Source organism: Chelon labrosus (genome assembly GCF_963514085.1).
Source record: "Chelon labrosus genome assembly, chromosome: 19".
In the NCBI taxonomy this organism is placed as follows: Eukaryota; Metazoa; Chordata; class Actinopteri; order Mugiliformes; family Mugilidae; genus Chelon; species Chelon labrosus.
The window spans coordinates 6,783,490-6,810,166 of NC_140352.1; the positions used below are offsets into that span (position 1 = coordinate 6,783,490).

Sequence of the window (26,677 nt, forward strand, 5' to 3'; positions counted from 1 at the left end):
GGTAGTCTGGGAATGTCTGACTGAAGTTCCTTTCCTTAGAATTGAGATAATTAATTATTCCTCCAGACCGGGCTTCTCAGTGTCAGTTGGCTCAGGTTGGTTGAATCAACAAGGCATTAAGACGTCATGAGGGCTGCAGCTTCTTTTGTTACAGGTGCATTGAACAGGTGTAGGAAAAAACCACAATCAATGCTTGCTACGAGGTATTTGGTCCATGCAGTGTCCTGTACTGGCATGCTATTTGTTTCCGTAGAGAATCAATAGATGTAGCCGAGGAGTGAAGATTGTCCGGTTTGGTGACTTCAGCCTTTGATCGCTTCGATTTGCTGTTGATGTAGTTAAACATGCTTCATTGAGCCTTGACCTTCAGCACATACGGGGGCAGTTTTTCAACAATGTGTATAAGCTTATTATTCAATCTGTCATCTGGTAATAACATAACCGTTGACTAAAATACCTTGAAAAAAACAATATGTGTGAAGACAATGTAATTATAACGTGGATGCAACTTTATTAATACACGTTCTACTTGTAAAATATCTCAACATAATTAATATTTCAAGGTGGGAAATAGCATTTAATTAAAAGTATAGCATTTTCATGGAAATCAGAAGGCATTAAGAGGACACAATGTGCAATATTTATCGTAGACATGACATGAACTTTTAAGACATGTAATTTAGAACTGCAGTTCAAGTACAATAGCTTTGAGTTGAAATAAAACAAATGTCTCAGCAGAGCAAAACCTGGAATGCTTGAAGGTGAAGAGACCCAGTGGCGATAATCACAGAGGTGGTGAGAGTTACCAACACAAAAATAGTGCAGTAAAGCAAGAGATGAGACCAGATGATTGTCAGTTTCTGTTCTGAGGGGACATGCTCTGTTGTGTTGTATAATGCGTTAATCAAAATTACACATTTAAAAGAATACAAAGCCCTTCCTAGCATTTTAACCCAAACTGCATTGTCTGCACTGTGAGGACACTGTAGCAAAATAAACCTTGACATTTTAAATGATGACAAAGACTGAAGCAGGTGTACACGAATACTCTTAATTATTATTTAGAGTAGATTTCTTAGTTGTAGAAAGACATTAATCTCCTCTACATGTGTACACTAATTAAAATTCACTATAATCAAACTCCTGCGATGATTCAGATATGTTGTTTTGGACTACAGGGTGCTTTGGGATGATTCATATCATACAACAATAAGCTCAAATCATGATAAAGTGCCATTTAAAAAGAAAAAAAAAGCTAACAACCCTGGTAAAAGACTTTTGTAGTTTTTTTTTGGAATATAAAATGTACAAGAATGGGGAGAAAAAAAACACAGTAACAGCAAATGGATGGAAAGAAACTGCAAGAAAGTTTGGTGTGAGGGGGGCCCTAGGAAAGACAGAAGCCCTTGATAGTTGTGGATGGCTGTGCTATAGGCCGGCCCTGCTAAAGGAGAAGACCATTCTGCACTGCATTGTGTTTTTGAACGGAAACCAACGACGTACAAGTGACACATACATACACATTCAGACGGACGTACGCACACAGAGACGTGTTAACAGTCTGTCTGAACCCTGCAAGAGGACACACAGGACAACACTGTCGGCAGGCACAGTTCACGGACATAGACAGTCAGAGAGCTTTAGAGGGGCACATACTTTTGTTTGTCCCGCGAGTCCCTGCTTTTGGCGCGGTTGGTGCGGTTGGTAGTTGGGATCGAGTGGACGGAGGAGCTCTTTTTGCTCGAAGAATGTGACGAGTGGGACGAGTGGGAGAGGCTGGTTCGGGACTGGCCGGCGTTGTGGTCGAACTGCATCAGGCAGAATATCAGGTCTGAGGGCACCAGCTCGAATGCGTACGGCGGATTGGTTATGACATACCTGGAAAGAGAGAAAGGGAGCAGGATGGGGGGCCAGTTTGGAACGTAACGTAGGTACAAGTGATTCCAGTTTGGAGCGTGTGAATGCAAGGACGCGTACTCACCGTTTTGTACACATGCTTTGCGCGTTTAGGTGTGCGTCTCGTAACCGGTAGATGCCAAAACACAACATGTTATATGTTTTCAGGGCCTTACAGAACAGGTCGCCATAACAACCACCATCCTGCAACACAGCAACAAAAATAAAGAATAGTATTTTAGGTAAAGCAAAATAAAGTTTGACATATTTCTTTTCAAAAAACTCCAAGTGACTCCAACTACGCTTGGAAAAATATATAAAATATACCTTTAGCTTCAACAATGAGCCCTGGAGTGATATCACTGAGTGCTTATCTGACACAGATGATGATTAAAGGAGATTAAAGAGAGTTTAAAAGACTCACTAATGAGGGAGGGAGCAAATCTGTGGAGACCTTTGGGGAATAAGGGCGAACCATGGAGTCCAAAATAAAGTTAGCCATCCTATTAGCTGTGTTCTAGCATCTAGTGCTATTTTACTTGTTTTTTTTTTGTTTGTTTTTTTTAAATATAGATTTAACCTCTGCACGAGTACAAACCGCCCCACAGGTGCTTTTAAAAAGTCACGAGGCAGGAGTAGTTGGTGGTAAGTTTTTCTATAGCGACCTAACAAGATACAGTTGGCAGGCTAGCCTTAAGGAACTCTGCTGAGTGAAATTAAATACAACCTTGACAACAAACAAATGCCAGGGGAGAATAAATGGGAAGGAGCTCAGAGAGTCACTGTGACCCACACAAGCTGTCACATTCCTGTCGTGCTAGCATGTTAGCTGTAAGTTTGCCCATTACAGTAGATTTGTGTTAACTAAAACATCTCAGAGTGTATTAATTGCTGAATATGAATGAAAACCAAAAGACCGTTTTGACAGTGATTGAATTTTCTCAAAATGTCCTTGTCACACATCTAAGCTATTTCTGGAAATACGATCCTTGTTACTCATCTTGGCTGCATATCACAACCATCAGTAATAGTCTGAGTCCTTTCACTAGTCAGCTTACACAACACATGCAGATAAAGACGTCCTTTCCCCTCGGGTGACAAGACCACTCACTTACCCCGAGGTCAGCAAAGGGCCCGTCGTACAAGGCCAGCTGTGCCACGCGACACCTGTCCCTGTTCGCCAGGGTCTGCGGCGTGCTGTAGCCGCCCCGTAATGCATTCTCCTCCGCCAGCAGCCCCTCCAGCTCCGGCGTCGCCCCGCCTGTTACCAGCGTCCGGATCAAGGTGAGGATATTATCATTGAAGTATGTCTGAAGGAATGAAGCGAGAGGAGGGTGAATCCTCGAGCAAACGCCAACAACTGAAGCTGCTCAAAGTTGCCGGGCTGCATGGTGCTATCTAACCCTGCTCTGTCACATTGTTCTGCACACTGAGTGAACAGACAAGGGAGTCCAGTTACTGCAGGTTACTCTCATCAGAGCAAACGATCCACGCTCACATTCAGGGCATTCATCCAGATAAATATAAGACAGTTAACTGTAAAAAAAAACAGCCACACATTAAACCTGAAGATGTATCCCCTACCGTCCATTTGTTTTCTTGTTTTTTTTTTTATTCCTTACCGGCGATTTCAACAAGGGCAAGTGTGTGCCCTTTTCTTTGCACCACAGCCTCTTGTCTCGCCCTGCTCGTACAGCTCAGTGACATCTCCCTTGGCTGCTGACAGCACTATTGACTAATATGATGGATGAGGGCTGTCCATTAGGTAGCATTACCTTTGTCTACACTGGAGCACACTTGAAGGCAGCTTTGTTCTAACCTCACTCAAACTGAAAGGCAGACAAATGAAGCCATCAGACCTAGTACAAGTTCCAGTCTTGCCATTTATTGTTTTAACGGGAGCAGAGAGTGCTTGCCTCTTTTTTTTTTTTTTTGGAAGTATAGTGAAGGTATTCTGCTATCTATCCTGATTTCAGAACGTACGATTTCTTTACATATTTCAAATCGCTGCACGAATAAACTAAATCATAACCTCATCACATCTCCAGATTTGTCTGTTTAACTTACTGCGCTCATTAAGGAATCCAGCACGCTGACTGCGAATGCCGTCCCACAGGCAAAAGGCTGAGTGAGGTATAACTCTGTGTCGGGGTCGTCATCATCATCTTGGTCCAGGAACTGAACGTTCGAGTCGTTCACTGCGAGGACAAGCATGAAATTTAGTTGTTGAAATTCTGCTTTGCTTGTTTTTCTGCACACACACATCTGATCTCATGGAAACACTGACTGGAGAAAGCATGGATCAGGCAAATAGCTGATTCACATGAGGAGGAGGAGGACAGAAAAGTGCAGCGGTTGTGCACGACAATCAGTAGCAGCAGATATGGACTGTATTAGGAATCTGTGCATGGTTTCACCACAAAATCTTTGTTCTGAATTTGGACGAGTTTCCTTCACAGGAATGAAATGAAACCATGTCTGGTATTTGCATTTGGCCAACTTGCCTCTGCCACATTCCATATCCAGGCCGTTCATGCACACTCATGACACCATGCATATTGTCAAAGTTCCAGGCCTCAATTCAAAGTCCTCCTCGGGTCAATATCAGTAACACCAATATGCCATTGTTTGTCTTGTGAATCCAAGACAGAACTTCCAATTACTTGCACTTGCATGTCAAGTCAAATGAAAGTGTGTCATCGCCCCAGAACCTTCTTTAAAGATGTCTTTGAGCACAAAAACACATGCAGTAGCTGGAAGAAAGTAATGATGTAAAATTTAGCTGGAGAACCGCTACTTCTGTGAGGACAGAAATAAATGTCAGTCATATCGACAGGGTTGAGATGAAAGGAGGGCACGGGCCAGAGAATGCGATCCGACAGAAGATGGTATGAAAACAGCCACAAGGACTTGTGAGGGATCAAAGGCCCTGTAATTCTTAGAAAAATAAAAGGGAGAAATTTTGCTTTGAGATAAGGGGCCAAAACAAGACAGGCAATTTCAACCAGAACCAAGGGTAAAATGTGCTCAAAGTGATGCCATGGGAATGGACTGAGCCTCGTGTGCAGCAAGAGAAATCAAAAGAAAGCTGATATGGAGGCAGCGGCAGTTACAACACTGCAGTACAGGACAGAGGCACTTCTTACCCAGCTCAGTTATCATTTGTATGCTGGTCCCACTGCTTTTATCCTGACTGAATGAAATCACAGGCACTTTTTTGCCTGGCTTTGCTAATGGCGCTGGACAAGCGTTGAGGAAAAACAGTTACATGGTAGACGTCAACAAGGGACAAAAAAATAAAAACGCCCATAAAAACTTAGTAAGGTTAATCAAGCGTTGACAACCTTTAATTACTTAAATATAAAAAAAAAACACACACTAGAGCTAGTATATCAATCATGTGACACAAATACAGAGCAGGAAGCGTACCTAGTTCTGTTATGATGGGAATATTGGCTCCAGTAGTGACAGAAGTCTGCCTCACTAATCCATGGACTGGGCTGTTTTCAGGAGAAGACCTATCCATCCCTGGTGGCGTGAAGCCTTAATGGACACATAACATAACACAAAGCACATCTGTTAATGCAATATTCAATACTTTTCATCAGAGGTGTGTTATTTCATCCATTCCCAGCCCAAGGTAGGGCATAAAGTTGCTGAGTGTTACCGTATTCTTGACAAGTACCAATATTGGTCTATATATAATAGATGTGACACGCTGCTCATTTTGTTTCCCTTTGATTGTGTGTGTGTGCACGGAGACGGAAACCTCTCTCACACACACACACACACAAATAAAACAGCATGTACAGTACGCAGCCATGAAATAGAAAATAAGTGACGCAAGATTGAATTCAAATTGACTTGACGTTCATTGCTTTCCTCAGACTGACAAGTAAGCACATTAAATCAGTGATGCTTATGTATTATACATAGACCATGTTTTGACATCCATCACTTACTGCTGACTAAGGCAAATGCGAGGTCATACATGTATTAGAGGAATAATGAAATTGCCAGGGTGTTTTTTTTTTCCTCTCTCTCTGGCTCTTTAGGTCAAAAGGTTTCTAAAAGCATTTCTCTTAAAGCCAAAGAATGACCATTATTGAAGAAGCTAACCGAGTGCCATTTAGAAAGCGGTAACATGCAGTATTAATAAATTATACAGTGCGCATAATATTATAGAGCCGGGAAAAATACAACAAGCCAGGTAAGGGTTTTGTGCCAACGCTGTGCTTGTTGTCACCTATTGGGTTTGTGAAGAGACCAGTTGTTACAGTAACCTGAGGAAGAGTCAGGAGGGTTTACTGTCAAACGCAGTGACACCAGGTCAGCCAGGCAGCACCCAGTGAGGAATATTCTCTGTGCCAGCGCCCTGTCCCTTCCAGGCGGTGCAGTGAACTATGATAGGGCGCTTCCTTACCTTGAGAATTAGCCTGCAAGACCCCGATGCTGTCGTCAAACAGCATGGATTTGATGTTGAGTGACGCCAAGATGCATTCTTTGTCCTGCAGTGATGCGTCGTCAATATTGTTCTGATTGGCTGACAGAATGACACACATGTCGCAGAGGTTGATGTTGACAGCCCTCAGATCTGCCCGGCTCAACGGTGTGCCCTTCAGAGGAGAGATGAAGGAGAGAATTTGTTATCTCACCTATGGGGTACGAGAGATGAATCAAAATGTTGAATTACAGTTGTCAGACTTGAGACTGGTGTCAGATATTTGTGGAAGGAACTGAACTGCTGCCACACATCAGTTACGCTGAACAAAACAGTGGAGGTTAATGGTAAAGTGATTTTAGGACTACACATTGCAAAAACTGAACTCTAAGATTAAATATCTTAGATCAAGGCTAAATATTCTTGTTTTTTTCTCTACAAATGTTTTTTTTTTCTTACTGGGCAGTTTTTGTGTTTGAGCATTTTACTCACTTTAAGTGTTTTGTTCCTGAATTATCTTAATAAGCAATTATAATTTGTAATTGTGATTTTCTTACTGGTTTTTAGTTAGGTTAATGCTTAAAATGAGACCTACCACAGTTCTAAAGGTTTTATATGAACACAGACTAGTGCAAAACTGCTTTGTCAAAGTGGGAATTTCTTATTTCAAGCATCTTATCCTTTTCATCTATTAACATATAAAAAAAATAGTCAATGGCATACAGTACAGAGTGATGGCAGTACTTGAAGACACAACTATTACCATTGAGTTACCTGCTCTGTACGCTGGGGCGTAGTGGTTAGAGAAGCAGCTCTGGGGTCAAGGGGTCAAAGGTATGTTTCCTAACCTTATTTAAATGTGCTGGTACTAGCATATGCTGGATTTAAGCACATTTTCCCACATTAGTGTTAGATAATGTAGTAGATATTCAAAAAGCTTTGACTTTCTCGATATTTAATCAGGTTGAAACAAAACCACTTTCTTTCCTTACCTTATCTAAATGCTTAGCAAACAAAACCATAACACGTCCATCCTGCCAGGAGTGAATATTCTAGAGAAAACCACTGAAAGCATTTCTAAGTTTGAACATTTTATGTCTGCGATGAAGTGGCTCCAGACACATACAATGTGAGTAGCATCTTGTTTTTCAGTACAAATGAATATAATGTATTTATTAACAGAAATATTATCAATCAATCAATGTGAAATATGGGCAAAGACCCCAAGATCATGTCTGATACTGATTTTGTGTCTATATTAAGCACATTTTGTCTTTATTGTATATATATATTATTCTGTGAACTTTCTAACTTTAGTATTTTTTATTGTTTAATTGTATTAGTTTTCATTATCTATGCTTTTTTGTTTTTTAATCCTTTCAAATTTTAGTTTGCTTGACGCACAAGAATCCCAGTGTACCTGTCCTGTAATGTACCTGTGCAAATGGCAATACACAGCTATAATTTATTTATTTATTTATAGTTTGTCCTGGACTTACCGGCAGAATGGAGACTTTTGGGAAATTATGAAGAGTTTCCCATTCCCGCTTCAGATACTCCAGGGAGCCGACAAACACAATGTGCTTCAGCTCGTGGTAGTGAAAGTTGCTCGCTCTCAGAGGCATCACAAAATTTCGGAGGCCGATCAGCGCCGATTTCACGTCTCCAAATATGCACACGACCACATGACCGCTCAGAACCGTCATAGCTGCTTCACTCCGGGTCTGAGAGGGGAAATACAACAGGACAAGGAATAATAATAATAAAAAAAAATGTTTATGACGGGAGTTTGGCGTAAATGTGCTTTTGTAGCAAATGTTAGCTTTCTCCCTTTTCAATCAGCCTGCTCAACCTGCAAAATATATCATGCAGTTCATGACTGCAATAGACTGTGAAAGTAATTTGAAAAATGGCATATGTATTAGTGCAAGAAATGTTCTATGTACAGGGCCTCCGTATAGCAAATGACATGTCAAACACCTCATTACAGAGTGTTTAAGTGCCCTGTCAACCTCTGATGGTGCTTCGTGACATGACACATCTGTCACCGGGGAGAAGAGTGTCAGGGACAAATGATGTGCGCCGAGCAAAGGAGCGGGACCCACCAAGATGACCTTCTCGATGTCTTTGGACGGGCACCAGTGAAACATCCCCGTGGAGTCGTATTTCTTTACGTTCTCGTCCATGCTCTCAATCTGCTCGTTCCCCGGGATGAGCAGCGGGTCATGTCTAATCAAACGAAAAGGGTGGGAGGGTGGGAATGAAAGAATATCATTAGGCTGCAGATAAAACTGAACAACATCTTCAAGACCGTAACTTTTTAATTCATAAATAGGGCACCGAAATATTTAGGAAACTCCAAACAAGTAGGTTTCTGACAATTTTTTTTTCCCTCTTTGCTGATTCCTGTCAGAAGCCATCTGCAGAAATGCCAACCAAACTGCCATGTCATCAAGCAGAGTGACATCAGCGGCGGCAGCCAGGCGGAAGGAGATGGCAGCAACACACAGCGTTGACTGGCATGAGCACGGAGATGCAATTACGCCCCCTTACTGCATACAGCTTTTGACGTAGTGTGCTGCGTGGTAAAAGCTTTAACAGACCAGACTCTAAATATTTCAGCAATTTGCCCAACCATATTTGCTTTCCAAAGTGAAGGGTATTAATGTTTAATCAGGCCATCAGAACTATCTAAACTAATTTGACTGAGTGTCGTAGTGAGGTTCAACCAACCCGGCTCTGACCACTATAGTGGTCTCCCAACATGAGTACCTGCGGTCAGAGTGATACCATCTGTTCAGTTCATTGAGATCTACTCCTTCTCAGTAAGAACATTTGTTTCATCACCAAATAGGGGAATAAAATGGTGAAATACACAGATCAGGCATAATATTATGACCACCTTCCTTCAAAACAGTTGTGACTCATCAGAGAATGGACATGGGCCTTCTGAGGGTGTCCTGTGGTGTCTGGCAACAGAATTGTACATGAAAGCTCTTGTATTTACAACATTACGAACGGGCATCTGTGGTTTCGTTACTGTGCAAAATCACAAGTTGTGTGCTGTTAGTGACTTGTAGACCAATCTAACGTTCGACTGACAGACGATTATATCCCACAGTTTGGTCCTCTATGGAAGTGAGGTTCAAAAAAACACCTGCAATTACCACTTATTGTCATAAATGCCGCCAATGAGAATATATAAGATTGACACTTTAAACAGAATTTTGTAAAATGATAACAGAATATGATCACAACATGTTCCAGTTCACCAACCCGGACACAAAAAAAAAAACTGAACACAAAAACGAAGACCAGCCATGTCAGTAGCAGAGGTAACTACGGAGCCCATGTTCTCCCTATACTGCTCCCTTTGCTCCAATTCGACAGATTGAGATCACGGTTAGAGATGTTATCTTCTGGAAGGACGGACAGCAGCCTTCTGTCTCAGTCCAAAACCTTTTAAATACTTCACGTCTTCTTCTCCTCGTAAGAAGAGCATCTCTTTAATCCATGTGAGTACTTTAAAAGAATGCTACCTTAAGTAACACGTTAAGTATGCATGAAAGTGTCAGCTGAAACTACCATCCCTCAGGCTCCTGGAGACTGAAGCCAAAAAAACCCGCCTTTGGGCTCATATACCCCCAGGCAAGACCTGGATGTCCTTTCAAGAACAGAAGTAGCTGGAGAAGGAAATGTCTTTCTCTGTCACTGTCTACCTCTCAGACTCCAGTCTGATGATAAATTGGAAAAGACACAGTGTGTCCGAACAAAATAAAGTAAATTATTATTGTTTGAAAGTGCTGATTAGTGATTAAAATGCACAATAAAGGTGTAAGAGTATGAAGTATAACCCTGTAAACCTCACATGAGATGATTTGCTGCAATATCTTTGAATTCTGGACAGTTGGTTGAACAAATCAGATGATGAAAACATCCCTATAGGCTTGTGTTTTTAGATATTTTAAGTGTTGACTAAATGGTTAATCAGTTAATTGACGAATCAATCATATTAAATGTCAAAAATGCTCCAAGACCTTGAGGTGGCATCTTTAAAATAACAGTTGAAGAGCTGGAACCAGCAAAATGGATTAACCAATTATCAAAATTCAGCCCGACAGTCATAAATTATCATCCATAGCTCTAATTGCATTCTATATCATCAGCCTCTGCAAGTTCTAATAAGAGTGAAAGCACTTAGTGGTTTTACACCTTGGCTAAATATTTCATCAAAAGTCAAATGTTTCAGCGCTCACACAGTGGAGCCGCTGTCACTTCAGTTTGTCCTTGTGGAGATGACTGGTGAGGCAGAGCTCTGCCAGGATAGCTATCGCTCACTGTCAGCCATGACGGCCTGTCACTACCCTGCACTGCCAATTGCCTCAGCAATGCTGTGGCAGACATGACGTGTATGTCATGGCACCCCGATGTGACCAAACGCGTTGTGACATCCCACAGTTAGATGTGTCTTATGACCCATCAAGGAGCCTCTGGAAATGGTGTTAATTTCAGCGAGGTCGTCATTGCTTGCTAAGTTCCAGACAGGACGCGTTAGTTTGCTGGAACTATAAGCGGAACTGTCTCCTGGAAACATGTGATCCCCTTCTTCTTTTGTGTGGTTTGTTTCATCCGGCGGTGCAGTGTCATTCCTGCGTGGTTGCAAAGATTCAAACTGATCAGGAGCATAGTTCATCACACAAGGACTTGTGACGAGGCTTAACACATCCTGACCGCAAAACATAAGGCCAGGTGTCTTCTAGAGGAGCGTGACGACGCCTGAGAAAGACGTAAAGTAGAAGGCTGACATGCACATTATGCAGGTCCTCTACTACAGTACCACTAGCTTACTGTAACACAAGCACTGAGGGCAGGCTAAGTCTTCCCCGTCCTCCCCATCATGCAAACTGACAAAGGCTTGCTCTTCAAAACCCACAGCCAATCTGTTGATCATTACTTATTTACAAAGGCCTTCAGGCCGCCGGTCCTGTAAAAACACATTTGATATAATATACACACACAGATGGTTTTTTTTCTCTGCTTGTTGCAATGAAGTATCCCTTAGGCTACCACAGCGAATCCTTCTCCAGTGTGTAGGCAGCAGGCGCTGTATGAAATAACACATCCACCTGTACTGCAGCGTACTAGCATGGCAAGTAGATGGATTGGTTTGGTGGGTTGATATTTAGCTGATGGCTATAGCATTGAAAAAGCGGGGTTTTGTTACCCAGGAGGCTGGAAATGACCCGGAGCGATCCAAATTTAACACCACTTGAAACCAAATCCAACAAGGACAAACACCCACCTGAAAAAACAGAGGCCGCCGATCAAAGGGAATGCTAATCTATGCACAGAAACACAGTCGGTTATAATACACAGCCATTTTTATAACTACCGTAGCAGTTCAGACATTTGAGGGTTTGATTTGCAAATGTCAAACCAATAGCAGCCGTATTAGCAATGGGAACATAAAGTCATCCGTCAGTTTTAATTCAGTTTCATCTGTACAGTTCCACTCTGTATACATCAGGCTACAGGTCCTCCCTGTTGCCTGGTTTCCTTTATAACCTGGTACTTAATGACAGTGACTATAACTATTATCATCCCTGTAATGGGCTCTTGTTGAATAACAGTGTTATCTCCAGTCAAGATCAATAAGCGGCGATTTAATTCCACGAGACAAGATAAAAGCAAGGTAGCATTTGAAATTCGCCTTTCATTGTGATGATACATATCATCTGTGGCCTTACGTGCTGAAAAGACCTCAGAGGGATCCGACAATAGATGAATAGCCCTGGGCTATCTATCCTTTAGAGCCTCTCTGACTGCCTGGTGCTGTCATTAGTGCCAGGCCTGTTTAAGAGCTGTAGCCTGTGGATGTCACATGGAGCTCCTCTGTAAGTCTGACATGTTTTCCATGAAAAACAGGAGGACAGGAAGTGTTCTGGGAGGTGCTCTTTGCAACAAAGTGGTTCATCCAAACACAATGAGTGGGAATATTTCTGTCTGTTCACTATGAGGATTCTAGGGATCCTTAAAGCTGCATTAATGTTGTAAGTGGGGGGCCTTTGAGAGGAGGGGCCTCTGTGGATCACCCCACAGATACTTGATCAGTTTGGGATCTAGTAAATTTGGAGGCCAGGTCAACACCTTGTGCTGTTCTTCATGTTTTTTTGAGTTGTTCCTAAAGTGTTTTTGTGGCTGCATCCTGCTGGGGATGGCTGCTGCCATCAAGGAGTGTCATTGCTATGGGGTGGTGGTGCCTGGTCTGGTCTAGGTGGGTGCTACATGTCTAAGTAACATCCAAACGAATGAATGCCAGGTCCAAAAGTTTCCCAGCAGAGCATTGAATTGTCACAAGATGGTCATAGTTGTCTACCTTACAGAGGGTAGTTTCAGCTGACACTATATTGTTGACCTGCCTGCAAAAATTGACGTATACAAGCTAAACGTGCCGGTGCTATATCTAATCGCTGCCGTCCTACCTCATTATCTTGGGTGAAGAGTTTGGAGAGTTCCTCATGCCTCCATTGCGCTGCTTTTTTTTGGGCGATAGCGCCAATTGTTGGTCCTCTTCAACTGCAACAGAACGCAGCGTTAGTGGGGAGGGGGTGGTGGGCGAGGGGGGTATTATCAGAAAACATGCAAAAGTCCACACGAGGGTGACAGCAAAAGAAGAACAGCACGGCACAATTTGAGGTCAGTGAATTCAAAGAGGAAGCACAGAGACAAGAGTGGAGAGAGGCTGGGTGAACAAGATGGAGTGGACACGACACGTTAACTCGTGTGCAGCAGAAAACACTCCGAGGTTTGCATAATGCAGACACGACACATTAGCACGTCGTTTGCATGGTTGTGAGTGGAGATGCAGACATGCAGGAGCGCCATCAACAGCCGTCATGCCGACTGCTAAAGTCTGTGAGTTTTCATTCACCGCACACAAATCTGAAGAACCGCTGTAATCCACATGTCAGCAGTTTGATCAGTCAGGTGATACAGCTCCACAAATACCTTTAAGGCTACTTTTGTTATTTTCATTCCTTATTAGTACAAATGTACTCAGACCTGGTTGGCTTGGATAGCGTCTCTGTTTATCATACTAATCACTCACATTCTCATTTAATTAAGGTAATAACCTATAAACATAAAACATCCTGCACTAGAAAATAAAGCTCCTTTTGTGCCAATACTGAATCCAGCCTGGATCACAGGTCTTTCTTCATCTTAGGAGTGGCGCCTTTGGCTCATATAATTAGGTTGGTCCTCGTGCCAGAGTGATTTATGTACAGCTGAGATGCCCCTCGGACATTGTCTTTATCACTTCACCAAACTGCACTCAGCTCTTCGAATTAACAAGTTTTACCCCCGAGTAAAGTAATCAGGCAAATATTTTTCACGAGCGAATATCGCAGCTGAAGGAAACATCTGTACTCTGAGGCCGTCGCTGGGAAAACAAACACGCAGTAAGAAAAGGTTTCTTTGCTAATAGCGCTTTAACAGCTACCATTCAGCGGGAATAGCTTGTAACGGGTCATGGCCGATACACTTGAGTGTCTTTTAACTGATGGTTCAAGCTGCGAAATGGGTTTTATTTTATATTTTTTTGTACAAAGAAACTGCGAGGGCTTTCATTACAATTAATAAAAGTCTCAAAGTTCATGCTCCTCTGCAAATGAACACATGATTTAAAGCCCTGCCAGCGTGTCCAACAATGACACCATAATGGAAAACGTTGGAAGTGCAGGGGGCTTCCAGTGGAGAGGGATGCTCCGACACACTGGCCCTTCACATCTTGCTCGGCCTGTTCAATATTTAATGTTTCACAGCTGACAGCTGCACACACTGGGTCATTAGTGAGGAATGCTATACATGCAACCACCCCAGACTGGCAAGCACATGCTTTGGTTGTGCTGTATTTGAGTACAGGCCTGCTGAGGGGTAGTAGGAGGGAGGGGGGGGGGGGGGTGTGGCCCTTACACTGCCTCTGACTGAGTGTGGCGTTACTGGAGTGGTATCTGTATTTCACCGGCAGGCTGCGAGCCCGCTGGAGCCGCCTGGCCTCTTCTGCCACCGCTGGTAGCCGGCCTACCTGGGCCAGGTCCCTGGACCCCGTGAGGCTCAGTCTCAGAGCGGAGGGCACGGCGGGGGACCGCAGGCTTCCCTTGCGGTTATTTACCAAAGGGACAGACACAGCAGCGACTCCCCTACGGACCTCGCTGGCTGCGTTGTGGCTCAGTTTAGCTGACTTGTACCGGATTAGGGGGGTGTTGTTTACTGCTAAATGAAGAGGAGGGAAAATCAGCAGCTGTACAATGCAAGACTCATTGTTTTTAAAATGTCTGTTAATCCAAATCAACATGGTAGCTTTTATATTATATAAAGAGGTTTCTGTCTCAATCCCAGTAACATAAAGGTGAATAAAATCTGATTTGTGGGCCTCACTGTATAACTACTTATCCATATTTTTTAAAAGGTATGAGAACCATAAACACAATTCAGTGATTTCCTTTATTCTAACAGGTCAAAATATAATTCTCAGACCTCACATTGCTTTATAGGACCTAAACTAATCTGAATTTGTGGATTCTAGATTCAGAAACTAATAAAATGCTTTTTGATTTGTGTGAACTCGCGCTTTAATTCTTCAAGTTAAACACGAGGACGTGATTTGATTTAAGCCGACTTCAATAGGACCTGCAGTGTATATGTTAATAAAACATCTTGTGACTCTTATCATAATTAAAAGACAATCACAGGTTTTGGGGGGTAATTCTTTCTGGCACAAGAATGCTAATGGCTGCATAATTTAAAAAAGCCTCATTTTTATTAAACACCACTTAACCACCTCATATAGCCACCGATGAAATGTTCGATTTGACATTTGCTGTGATATTTATAATAAACATGAATTAATAAATATGCTTTCAGGTGTTTCAGCAACTGTTATGCCACCAGAACAAGGAGGTGACAATGTGGATTAAGGGCCACTAGCTGGAGCATGTAGCTGATGCCTGACTGGGGGGGGGTAGATTCAAAATCCAATTGGCTACTGGAGATATAACAGAGGTAGAACTGGTAGAGATGCACAGACGTATGGGCGTGTGCTTTCTTAAAGTCCAAAAACATGTCTGGGGGGGTAAAACTGGAGGAGAGAGATGATTATTTCAACAGTCAGCTGTCTAGCAGATTATCCTCCCTGCTCCAGACCTCCACTATTCATCTGCCCCGTGTCAAACATGCACAGCACTTCTTCAGGACAACACAATGTGGCAGATTTGCTGCCGATCACAGATCACGTTAAAGTGGACAGCCCACAAGGTTCACACTCCTCTAAGGCCTGGGCGGGAACTGAGAAAGCATCAGATCGGCTCGAGCTGCAATCAGAGCTCCTTAAATACTCAAAATGTTATGTTTTGAACTGCGCGCTGATTTAATTCATCCACGCCACAGTGAAGCAGCAGCACCATCTACTGCTGAGCTGCAACTGAAACCTAAACACACAAACACACAACCTACTAACGCCGTACACATAACATACAGCGACGTACAGTGACAGACCAGACAGCAGGTTAGAGACAGTTCAAAGTGGCGGGACAGCTGAGAATGCATGAGTGAAATGGTTAGAAAACAAGAGACGAAAGACACAAAGAGAGAAGAGAGAGAATGGAAATCAAACTTACTTGATTTGATATATCCATTATAGCTATTTTTAGCTGAGAAAAATGCAGAGACGGATGAGAGGTTACAGGGGAGAACAGTTTGTAATGAAACAAGCAAATTATAAATGACAAGTGAAAGCGGAGGAAGTTCCCTTTAAGGGCGCCTTGAAGACAACATGTACAAAGCAATGACAAAAAGAACAGAGGTCAGTTTGGAGAATGATTTTTTTTTTTCAGCAATGTGATCAGCAACCTTAAAGGATCAGCAGTAAACCTGCTGAATATGAACAAGCACTGAAGTGGCTGTTAGCAGAACACGGGTCGTCTCAGTTAAAACAGATTTAATTATTCTTTAATCTGACCGTTTAGTTATTTTAGTCTAGAAAATGTCCCACAAAATGGAAAAATGCATTATTTAAAAGGTTCACACATTTATTGTGACACAATAACTTTTATTATCTTCTAAATTAATGACAATAAAATGTTGTTTCAGCTTGATATCTAACGTTTTAGACTGAATGCACTTCACCTGTGAATTCACCTGTGCTCGCTATGCATATCTGAGGTATCGGAGCTATGCACGTTGCAAGCTTTACAGTGTTTTATTGTCTGTTTTCCAGCTGTTTCCCATTCGTCTGACCTGTCTGAGACGACCTGCATGGACGCATGGAACCTTCTGTGAGTCACTCTTCGGAGCCGTGAGTCCGCGAGTCCCACACATGCTCATTAGTAACTTATTTCAACCCCTTGCTCACAATAAAGGTCATGCATTGAGCTTAAGGCAGGACAGTGACAGCAATGTTCAAACAGGGACCTTGCTGGTCCTGGCATCTGTCGCCTGCAATCGGAGGGCGCGAGCAGAGTCACAGGACTAACAGGCTAGCATCTGTCCCACAACGAGAGGAAAGGAGAGGGGCGGGGGCACTCGGCTGCCTGGTGGTTAGGAACTGTCAGGCTGAGTTTCATGACAACCAGTAGCAGTCCAAAAATGAAAATGCAAACATAATTTCCATGTCAGGCCGTATAAGGCCTCGCTCCTCGCGTCTCCCGCACCGTGTCGACAGCAGCTCTGGAGCTCTGCTCGGGCTTAGCCAGCCAGGCGGCGTTGGCAGCACACAACCCTAGGAGCCACGTTGAGGGGTGGAAACGCCCAGAGATGTTCGACTACACGCACAGCGGTCTTTGATCGCGAGACTAAAGATGTATGACAGTCAGCAGTGTTTTCCAGCAAATTGTATCAACGCTCCAACACGTTCCTCATGCCTTCTGCGACGCATCAGTTCAATTTAACATGGCCTCTGGCTTAAAAAGGGAAATCACACTTGAATTAAGAATTCACATGCGAGTCGATTCACTTAAATCCAATATGATCAAATACAATTACAGTTCATCTCTATTGCATTGTACTTTATTTCTGTTACTGTACAGCTCAATCAGTGTTATCATTCTATAGCTTCTCTAGCAAATGGAGCGCTGGTTTGTTTTGGAGCGTGCTTGCTTCAGCTTTTGATTTTAATTTAATAAAGCCAGTACATTAAGCTCAATAAAAATCCCCTCAGGTGCTCCTAAGACCCTTTAATTTGTATTAATTGTTAGTGGCGTCTACACATACAAACATTTCAAATCCTATCCTGCTCACCCATTTCTGCAGGGTTTAAATTTAATGGATATTATTTGGGTTATTCTTGATAAAGCATCCCTCTCCAGTACACTCTGATCAGAGCTAATCATTTGAGGTACATCGTGAGGTTTTTGTTCTGTATTTATTTCATGGATTCAGCTTTAATTTCTTATAAAAATGTTAGCGAGGTCACTGGAGGGAGATTGAGTTTTCACGCTGCAAACATTAGTTAGTGGCTGGTCAAATCGAAACTACAGGTCAGTTTGAATTCACATTCTCTTGACAAAACACCAGCAAAAACAGAATACCAGCATGCTTCACAACAGCTAAAAGTCACCTCCAAAAATAGCAACACAGAGGGAAGAGCACCAGCTGACTGCAAATCATACAGCTAAAACTCTAAAGCAACATCTATATCCATGACAGTGACGTTACGGCAGCTAGAGCTGGACAGCACACAAGCCGGGGACACACTGCACAGTTAACACAGTGCATGATACAAACACCGAAGAGCACGTGTCATGGCGACAACTTACAGGCACGTAAAGTGGCTGAGCAATCATTAACAGAGACAGCAGAGAGTGGGATGTCCCGTCGAGGGGAGTCCATGTTACAACGCACATTAACTGGCATGCAAGAGCAGTCCCGCTCTGAGCGGCCGCTATCAAAACAACATGCCAGTCTCATTTTCTTGTAGGCGGCCGTCTTGGCTACAGTCATGGGTTCAGACGAGAGGAGAGGAAGAGCAGGTTAATGTGGAGGAAGAGTGGACAAAGGAAGACACAGACTGCTGCTGGGACGCACGAGATAAAATACTTTTGCAAATACTTTTTAGGGGTGCGTTCTGTTTGGGACAGTCCTGGGACCAGTGGTGGAAATAGTGAATTTAGTCACCAGAGAAAGACTTTTGGTTTCACCCTCACCTCACGACTTACAGCTTACGCGCATTATGTGGTAAGATATATGAAGTATGAGCACATAACTTACGCTGTCATCTTAAATCTGATGGAGAATTTAAACTCTGTGATAAAATGACTAAAGGTTTATTAAAGTAAATGTTCTAGTGTTTCATAATAAGTGCAAAACAAACAGAATGATGAGTTTTAACACTTTGTGCAACTCATTCCTAGCATCAGATCTGTCTTCTAAGTGAATTACATCATTTTAGTTTTTACAGTTTGTTAAAATATGTATTAATTTGTTAAAAACACTTAAAAAAAGGTAAGTGTTCCTCATTCCTAATCCCTGTGGCTTTAGCAGAGCTCTTCTCGCGAAGGTATTGTGTGTTTGTGAAAGGACAGCGGGGACATCTGGTGGTGGTCTGGAGAATTACTGACTCAAGCATGCATGAAGGAACTGTTGACGCTCTGATTCTTTGAGGATGCGGTGATAACAGGATTTAAAATTTTAGGTATCGTGCGTTTTTTTCAAAATTGCGACGTGCACACGACAACAAGAGGAAGGACCCAGGCAGCATAAACCGTTGTACATGCAACATTTACAGTACATTCAAACAGGTCGCGTCAATCGGGGTGGAGGGAGGTGGGAGGTGAGGGGGGGTAGCAGGCCGCGTTTTCAGAGGGCGAACAAATTCACGTTACTCACAATATATCACTATAAAGTGAATTTTTTAAGAAAAGTGTGCCACGTTCCCAAGCAGCAGGAAAAGAATACATCAAATGCCAAAAGTTAGGAGTTTAATGGCTGCAAGTAGAAGAACAACAAAGTGGCACGTGATGTTTTTTTTTTTAGAAAGAAAATCTAGGAACACGCGATCCATCCAGGTACCTGTGGTGTTAACAGTCTCTCTGAGTGCCTGTTAACGTCACAAAGTTATTTATGAACTGTAACAGTCAACACAAGCTATTATACGAAAGAAAAATACAGCAAACATCTATACAGGCAAACAAACAAAAATGCACATTTAGACTTTGTTCACAGACAGTTTCAGAGCTTGATTTATCCCTTTTCTTTTTGTATTTGTAATAAGTCGGACGGAGAATACGCTTTAAATGCTGAACTATGACCTCCATGCATTGATCTCGTCAAATAGAAACGCTGTTTACATGATGAAAGAACGCTTGTAAAATCAGTTCACTCAAAAAATTCAAACAAATGTCAGCGTGTAAAATCTCAAAGCTCCGTGGTAGTTTGGGTGAACTGACACTCAAATCAGGTATTCGTGTTAAACACATACTTCCACAAGGGAAACTTGGAGTTCCCCCCTTTGTTTTGGCTGCGGAGAGAAATACGATCTTCACGTACAAGTTACAGGGTTTCATGGCGTGAATAATTAACGGCGGGACTAAGTGGTTCGGACACGCGGCTACACTATGTAGGTCATGTAAATACACCAACACGCTGCTGCTGCTGCTGCTGCTGCTCTAACGCAAACTCTGTGCTGTTTCACCTCAGTCTGAGCTGGAATATTAATGAGGTCAAACTAATTCTGACAGTGTGTTTATGTGTAATCACTTACATTTCTTGCAGCCGCATTTCTTTATCCTTTTGGGATCAGTTATGTCGTCATGGCAGGCCTTACAGTAAAACAGCGCCCTGCGGATGAAGAACAAGAATCCCCATGTAAGATGGCTTGTCTTGACATTTTATCTCCACTACGTCTGCGACTGGTAGTTTCAGTTTGCAAGTATATATATATTAATAAAATGTTAAGAAATCTTCGGGCACCACTAAGAAATGAATCCTTGACCTATCATTAGGGTGAGGGTGAGTATCAGATTGTGCCATCGTGGAAAGCTTTAATCTGTCTTTGAATGTTACCCAAGCAAAGAGCAGATACAAGCTAACAGCTAACATACCTAGTCAGCTGTTAGACATAACATTATGACCACCTTCCTAATATTGTGTAGGTCTCCCTTGTGCCTCCAAAACAGTTGTGACTCATCAGAGAATTGACATGGGCCTTCTGAGGATGTCCTGTGGGGGCCTTTGGGTCCTATGGCCTCTGTGGATCATCCCACAGATACTTGATCAGTTTGGGATCTAGTGAATTTGGAGGCCAGGTCAACACCTTGTGCTGTTCTTCATGTTTTTTTGAGTTTTTATGTGTGTCTGTGTCAGGCTGCATCCTGCTGGGGATGGCTGCTGCCATCAAGGAGTGTCATTGCTATGGGGTGGGGGTGCCTGGTCTGGTCTAGGTGGGTGCTACATGTCTAAGTAACATCCACACCAATAAATGCCAGGTCCAAAAGCTTCCCAGTATTGTTGTATTGTCACAAGATGGTCAATGTTATTCATTTCTCCTGTCAGTGGTTTTAATGTTGTGGCTGATCGATGTATGTCAATTAAGATAATGAGCTTTTACAGACTTCAGTTTTATACATAATGTCATCCAAGTCTGATTTGTTACCTCTTTACTTCTTTGGCATCACTGGCAATGAAGAAGCCCAAAGTCCCCTCCTCCATTTTCACATGGTTTCCGGGGTTTATCAGAGTGCTGTGAGGATTTACAGACCAAAGATGTAACAACAGAAAGTTATATCACAGAATTTGCAAAGCTTTTCACTAATCACTGGCAGCGGCAGAAGCTGCCTGGATTAGTTTTTACAACTCATTTGGCAGGATGGCCTCTGTTTATTAAATTAAGCTGATGAAAGAGCAGTGACACTATAAAGGATATAAATGAGCGTCAGTGCATTAGAGGAACCAGTAAAACAAAGCTTGTGCTGCGCTCAGAGAAACCTCCACATTAATATGTCAGGATGTTATCAGAGAGACTTGTGATGTCTCAGAATAAACCAATTCAGAAACCAATTTAGCACATTTAGTGAAGCACTTGTGTTTTGCAGTCAAACAGAGGCTGATGATTCAAAGCAGCTTCATCACTGAAAGCAAACACACCTGCGTACTAAAAGTTGTTTTTTTTTTGCATGAATTTCAATGATCTGCTGTGAAGCTCATGCACGTACCTGCTTTCCCTTTGATCAGACTTGTACTCTATAGCTATCAGTAGTAGCTTTAGCTTCACGTAGCAGAGTCTGCAAAACAGAATAAAGATAATTAGACCTCATATATATGAAAATCATCTCAATTCTACTGTGAGGTCAGATGAATTGTTTTAAGCTTAACTTAAACCTACATATCCAGCAGCTGAAAATTGCAGTAGTTAAATATTTAAATAAGCATTGTGTAGGCTTGTAGCAGCACTACAGTGTAATGGTTGCTTATTTGTTGTATCCCAATCACAGTTGCCAATCTTTACATTTATTATTGTGTATTTTTGCATATTTATTCCTCATAATAACAGCTTTATTTGTAAGGATTACGAAGAAAATAGCCTTTTTCTCTATTAATACAAACACTAAAGGAAACTGTTATTATGACATGAGATAAAAATTTAAATACAATGCCAGGAAACACAAAACCAAAGTAAGCAAAACTTAAACCTGATGTTTCCGTGTACTCACTCGCAAATTACTGGGAAGGACAAACCCACAAAGGCACTGGACAGGTACTCCGTGTACATCTCGTTGGCTACTCCCTCGAGGTAATACTTCTGCCACGTGTCCTCCTCAATCTACAACAAAAAGCTTGTACCGTTACGCAAATTAAGAAAAACTAATTATTAATGCAAGTTCAGTTCACTTTTCTTTTTTTTTTTCCCAAGTTCATCCCGACCCACTCACCAGATGCCACATACAGGCCTCATCTGGGATCATCATTATTGTCTATTCAGGCTTTGTTTTACGGCCAAATTTACTTCTGAACTTAATCCAGTGAGCACAGATGGATGAATCTTAGCTGTGGCTACCTTGATGAAGGACCTCATGGAGAAAAGGTTTGCCAGCATGGTGGAGAGGCCCTGAGCCAGGCAGCTCTGGGCGATGAAGCCGAGCTTGAGCTCCGCGAGGCAAATGGCGTCGTCTCCCTCCTTCCAGTTCCAGCTTGGGATGTTCAAAAGGTGAGCCTGTAGGGAGAAACAAGATGTTAAAAATAACTTTCAAACCCATATTACTATTATTATTAGTTTTTTTGTTTTTTACTAATTTAAACAGATTTCTATACAAAATGCTGACATACAGCGGTACCAAACATGTAACTGATGACTCCAGTGACCTTTGTAGTTGATGAATACCAACCTTGTTGTGGTACTGCAACATCTGAGTAATTATTCTGATCTTTGGATGGTAGTTCTTGATAGATATTACTCTGATGAAGGACAAAAAGGACAAAACAAAGTAAGAACATCTGCAAAACCTCCATCTGCCACACGTTAGTGAGCAGACAACAGGGATTTTAAACTTCTTTTCAAGCTGTTAAACTGATGAACTGCTCACCTGATCCAGGATGAGCACCATGCACTTTACCACACTTTACCACATATATATATATATATATATATATTTATATATTTATTCTCTTTTACTTATTTCAAGTTAATCTTTTTTTGCAAAGTCTGCACAGATCTCAGAGAGAAACACCATTTCATTCTGTCTGCATTAACGGTTGTATGTATGTCAGAATGACAGTAAAGCTTGATTTGACTTTGATTTGATTTAACAAAGCCTTTTATGTTCATATTGATTCACATTGTCTCTCTCAGTTGCTGTAATTTTCCAAAAGGGAAAGTGAGCACCAGCTGTTTGTTGATGCTGAGAACCATTCACTCACACTCATGATTCAAGGTCCAGGAAGAAATGGGAACTGATGTTGAACAGACGTTTCGCTTTTGGGGGTTATGTTTTTTCTTCTTAAGCCTCTTTTGTGCATTTACACCTCTGTCCGTTTTCACCCTGAACAATTTTCCACTTTCAGAGATTGCACATTACTAACACAACATAAGTCAAAAGATGAGGCCGAGCTTCAGGAACAAACTGATCCTTCTTTCCCTTCATGATTAGAACTAAACAAATGAACACTAGTTTCGTAATCTCCAGATTAGAAACACATTTTAATTATTTCTGGAGCACATTTTAAACTTCTTTGTGGTTTTAGACTGAAAAGATGTTTCATGCAGTTGTCCGCTAAATCCAAAAACGCTAAAGAAAGGCAACTGGAACTTGTAGTTTCTTGGAGACGTTTCATCCAAGTAGCTCCTTCAGTTCTAAAAGACTGGTGGGGATTTGGGGTTTGAATATTTTATTTTTGAAGTCTATTTACTGCTAACTTTGAGAAACAAAGTTCAAATTAACTAAAGTTTAGTTTCCATCTAAAAAAAAAAAAACAAACAACAAAACACATTCTTCAGGAAGTGATTGTTTCAATTCCTGAAACAGACTCTTCCAATTGATTATGAAAGTATTTCTAGTCTCATATTTACCACTACCAAATAAAACTAAAATTTTAAAAAAGGCAGTTTCTCCAGCCAAAACCTTGCCCTGTTCTTCCAGTCCAGAAAATATCAACATAATTATCAGAAGCTAGGATAAAGACAAAAAGTAATAAATAAAAACCAAAGATCACAGGGAACCTGCGCACGGTACCTCATGATGTTGGATGCATCCTCAGCATCAGGGTCAGCACAGTATTTGTTGGCTAAGATCAAACAGGCATCAGCAGATTCAATCTAAGAAAAAAAAAAAACACACACACAACAAACACAAAATCCAGTCATTACCAGACAGTGAGCTACAGTCATATGGTTTCCCTCAGAGGAAAAAGCATTATCTGTCAGTTACCTTGACTCTGGCCAGGTCGTGTGGGTTCAGGACAGACCCTTGGTAAAACTCTACTTGGGTGAAGTGACGCTTGAATAAGGCTTCCAGCTCAAGATTAGGGGAAATACTGAGAGAATAGAGAGAGAGAGACGTTTGAATCTGTGCCGAAACACGTCTGATCTTCCTCTTGAGCAATGAAATATGCTGTTAGTTAGTTTTTTTTTTAGGACACGAGAGAAAAATAAAGTTCGTACTCACTTATGGAGAAAAACAATTTCTACATTGACATCATCCCTGTCCTTGTGTAGGAAGTCTTTTAGAAAGTTGGACACACTCTCAAGTGTTATATGACCACAGACCACGATGTGCCTGGAAAACGAGGTGCAGAGTAATAATGAAACTAAAACACGCGTCAGTAATAGTGACACACAGAAATAAAACACACAGACAAGTCGTCGTTTCGTCTTTGTCCTGGAATCAGAATGCAGATTTGAGATGAGAGGGATGTGATGGACGGACATTCAGGTCATTCATTCTGTGTGGAAATGATAAAAAAAAAAAGTAACAGGAGGGATGTTCTACGTTCCCGTTGAGACAAGTGAGGACTGAACAACAAGGTCAGAGCGCTGTGTGGATTTCAGTATCAGATTATAAAGGATCAGTTTACTTAGATGGAGATTATGAAATCAGCACACAGTCTATTTCTATTCCCACATATCCCAGACCTTTTACATAAAGAACTTAGTTTAGATTATTTATCATATATTAAACCTCTATTTATCAATTATTCTGCAGTAATTAAAATAGCCACAGCTAGAAAATCCCACTATACTGCATGTGAGTCTTTGTGGCTTTAAACACAATCACAGATACTCTGAATCCACATGTTCTACTAATTTGTAAAAGAAAACAGTGAATAGTCATGTTAGTTAACATAAGAAGACGTAGAGATAAAGAGGACAGTGGGAAATTTAAACAAAATGAGGCTAACAGTTCTGTCTGGCTGTGAACAGTTGCCACATTGAAAACAGACATGCATTAACATTTAAATGTTGGGAAAAGTCATGCAAAATAAAAATAAAATAAAATAAAAAAACGCTGCTAATCTAATGTATGCTATGCTATTAATATTCCTTCTTAGTTGAGTCACAACAAAACAAGATAAATAATATACACAACTATACAGGAATTTGATAAAACATCTTATAATAAATAAACTCAAATTCATAAAACTCCTATAAAACTGACCTATAAAAGAAGCTACGATTTGGTTTAAAAGAAGTTTTCCAAACCAACTCTGGCTTCTTCACAGCGACGACGACCACAAATAGAAGAAATGCATGCTACACGAAGCCACATTTAGTTTATGAGGCAAATCCGGACGAATCTCGCTGTCTCAAGATTTCGCTGCAGAGCTTCGGACACAAAAGGTGTATACGCTAAAGGTAGAGTCTGACATTTGGGAAATAGTCTTGCTCGCTTTCTTGCAGAGAGTTGGACGAGAAGATCAATGCCACTTTGTAGTAGCTTTAATGGTTGGAAGCAGAAGGAAACTGTCACCCTGGTGGAAACATTCATGCTACACAAAAAGAAATTAAGACAACTTTACAACAAGACAGCCCAAACACCTGTCCCCAAGAAGAGTCACCACCTCTGTTCCTACCTTGAAACTGGAGTCTGTGGCCGATAATGGGTTGTTAGAGTACCGTTCATCAGAGAAGAAAACAGGATTACCTCCAACTACAGACCCTAGCCATACCAGGTTCTGATGGGAAACACCTGCAAATGCTCCTATTTAAAAACCCAACTCCCCAGCAGTCTTTTAAAACCGAAGAAGCTACCTGGATGACAGTGAAACATCTTCAGGAAACTCTATGTGTCGTGAATTGCAATCACTAGTAGCCGTTAATTACTAGACCACTCACTATGTTCTTGTACTTTTGAAAAGTAGGACCCCACAAGATTTTAAAGAGTAAAATAATTTTTCCCTAACTTAATCTAGACCTGTAGTGGAAACACAACGAGTAGCTTCTACAGTTCCTGGGTAAATTTCATACGGTGGACTGCTATAGGCTCAGGGCCAAACCGGAGTCATCGTAAGCTATACTCTAGGTAGCTTTATATTTAACACACAAGCCAGTGACAGTGGTGTCAATCTTCTCATTTAACTCTGCAGCCCGGAAAGCGAATAAGACTATTTCCCAAACTGTCCAAGTACTCCTTTCAACTGAGGATTTTATTTGGTCCTGAGGGTGTAGGTCAGACTGAAGATTAAGGCCAAGAATGTTAAAAAAGCGAAGCATGCAAAATAGACAAGCAGAGCAGAGCGGTAAAAGTTTTTCAAGTGCAGAAAAACTAAAAATTGAATAAAATAAATAAAATAAAATAAAAACCAGCAGGAAGCAAGCGATGGCACACAGAACTAAATGTATGAGTTTGGTATCTT

The 26,677-nt window shown here is 41.6% G+C and overlaps 1 protein-coding gene across 1 annotated transcript in view; it reads right to left on the reverse strand.

The window, feature by feature from the left end:
- Window positions 1-561: 561 nt before the first annotated feature.
- The window catches only part of LOC311504267 (calcium-activated potassium channel subunit alpha-1-like), a gene marked incomplete at its 5' end in the record, with an annotated part of 43,641 nt that continues 17,525 nt past the window's right edge, over window positions 562-26,677 (reverse strand). Inside the window, 19 exons of the mRNA XM_084567286.1 lie at window positions 562-1,878; window positions 1,982-2,100; window positions 3,012-3,206; window positions 3,964-4,094; window positions 5,326-5,439; window positions 6,320-6,512; window positions 7,837-8,061; window positions 8,443-8,566; window positions 12,820-12,913; window positions 16,015-16,047; window positions 20,094-20,170; window positions 20,985-21,071; window positions 21,544-21,612; window positions 22,042-22,151; window positions 22,386-22,541; window positions 22,714-22,783; window positions 24,058-24,140; window positions 24,253-24,358; window positions 24,490-24,600. Of these exons, the coding sequence (XP_084423412.1) occupies window positions 1,641-1,878; window positions 1,982-2,100; window positions 3,012-3,206; window positions 3,964-4,094; window positions 5,326-5,439; window positions 6,320-6,512; window positions 7,837-8,061; window positions 8,443-8,566; window positions 12,820-12,913; window positions 16,015-16,047; window positions 20,094-20,170; window positions 20,985-21,071; window positions 21,544-21,612; window positions 22,042-22,151; window positions 22,386-22,541; window positions 22,714-22,783; window positions 24,058-24,140; window positions 24,253-24,358; window positions 24,490-24,600 (2,335 nt within the window). The 3' untranslated portion in view covers window positions 562-1,640. The remainder of the gene's footprint in view (window positions 1,879-1,981; window positions 2,101-3,011; window positions 3,207-3,963; window positions 4,095-5,325; window positions 5,440-6,319; window positions 6,513-7,836; window positions 8,062-8,442; window positions 8,567-12,819; window positions 12,914-16,014; window positions 16,048-20,093; window positions 20,171-20,984; window positions 21,072-21,543; window positions 21,613-22,041; window positions 22,152-22,385; window positions 22,542-22,713; window positions 22,784-24,057; window positions 24,141-24,252; window positions 24,359-24,489; window positions 24,601-26,677) is intronic.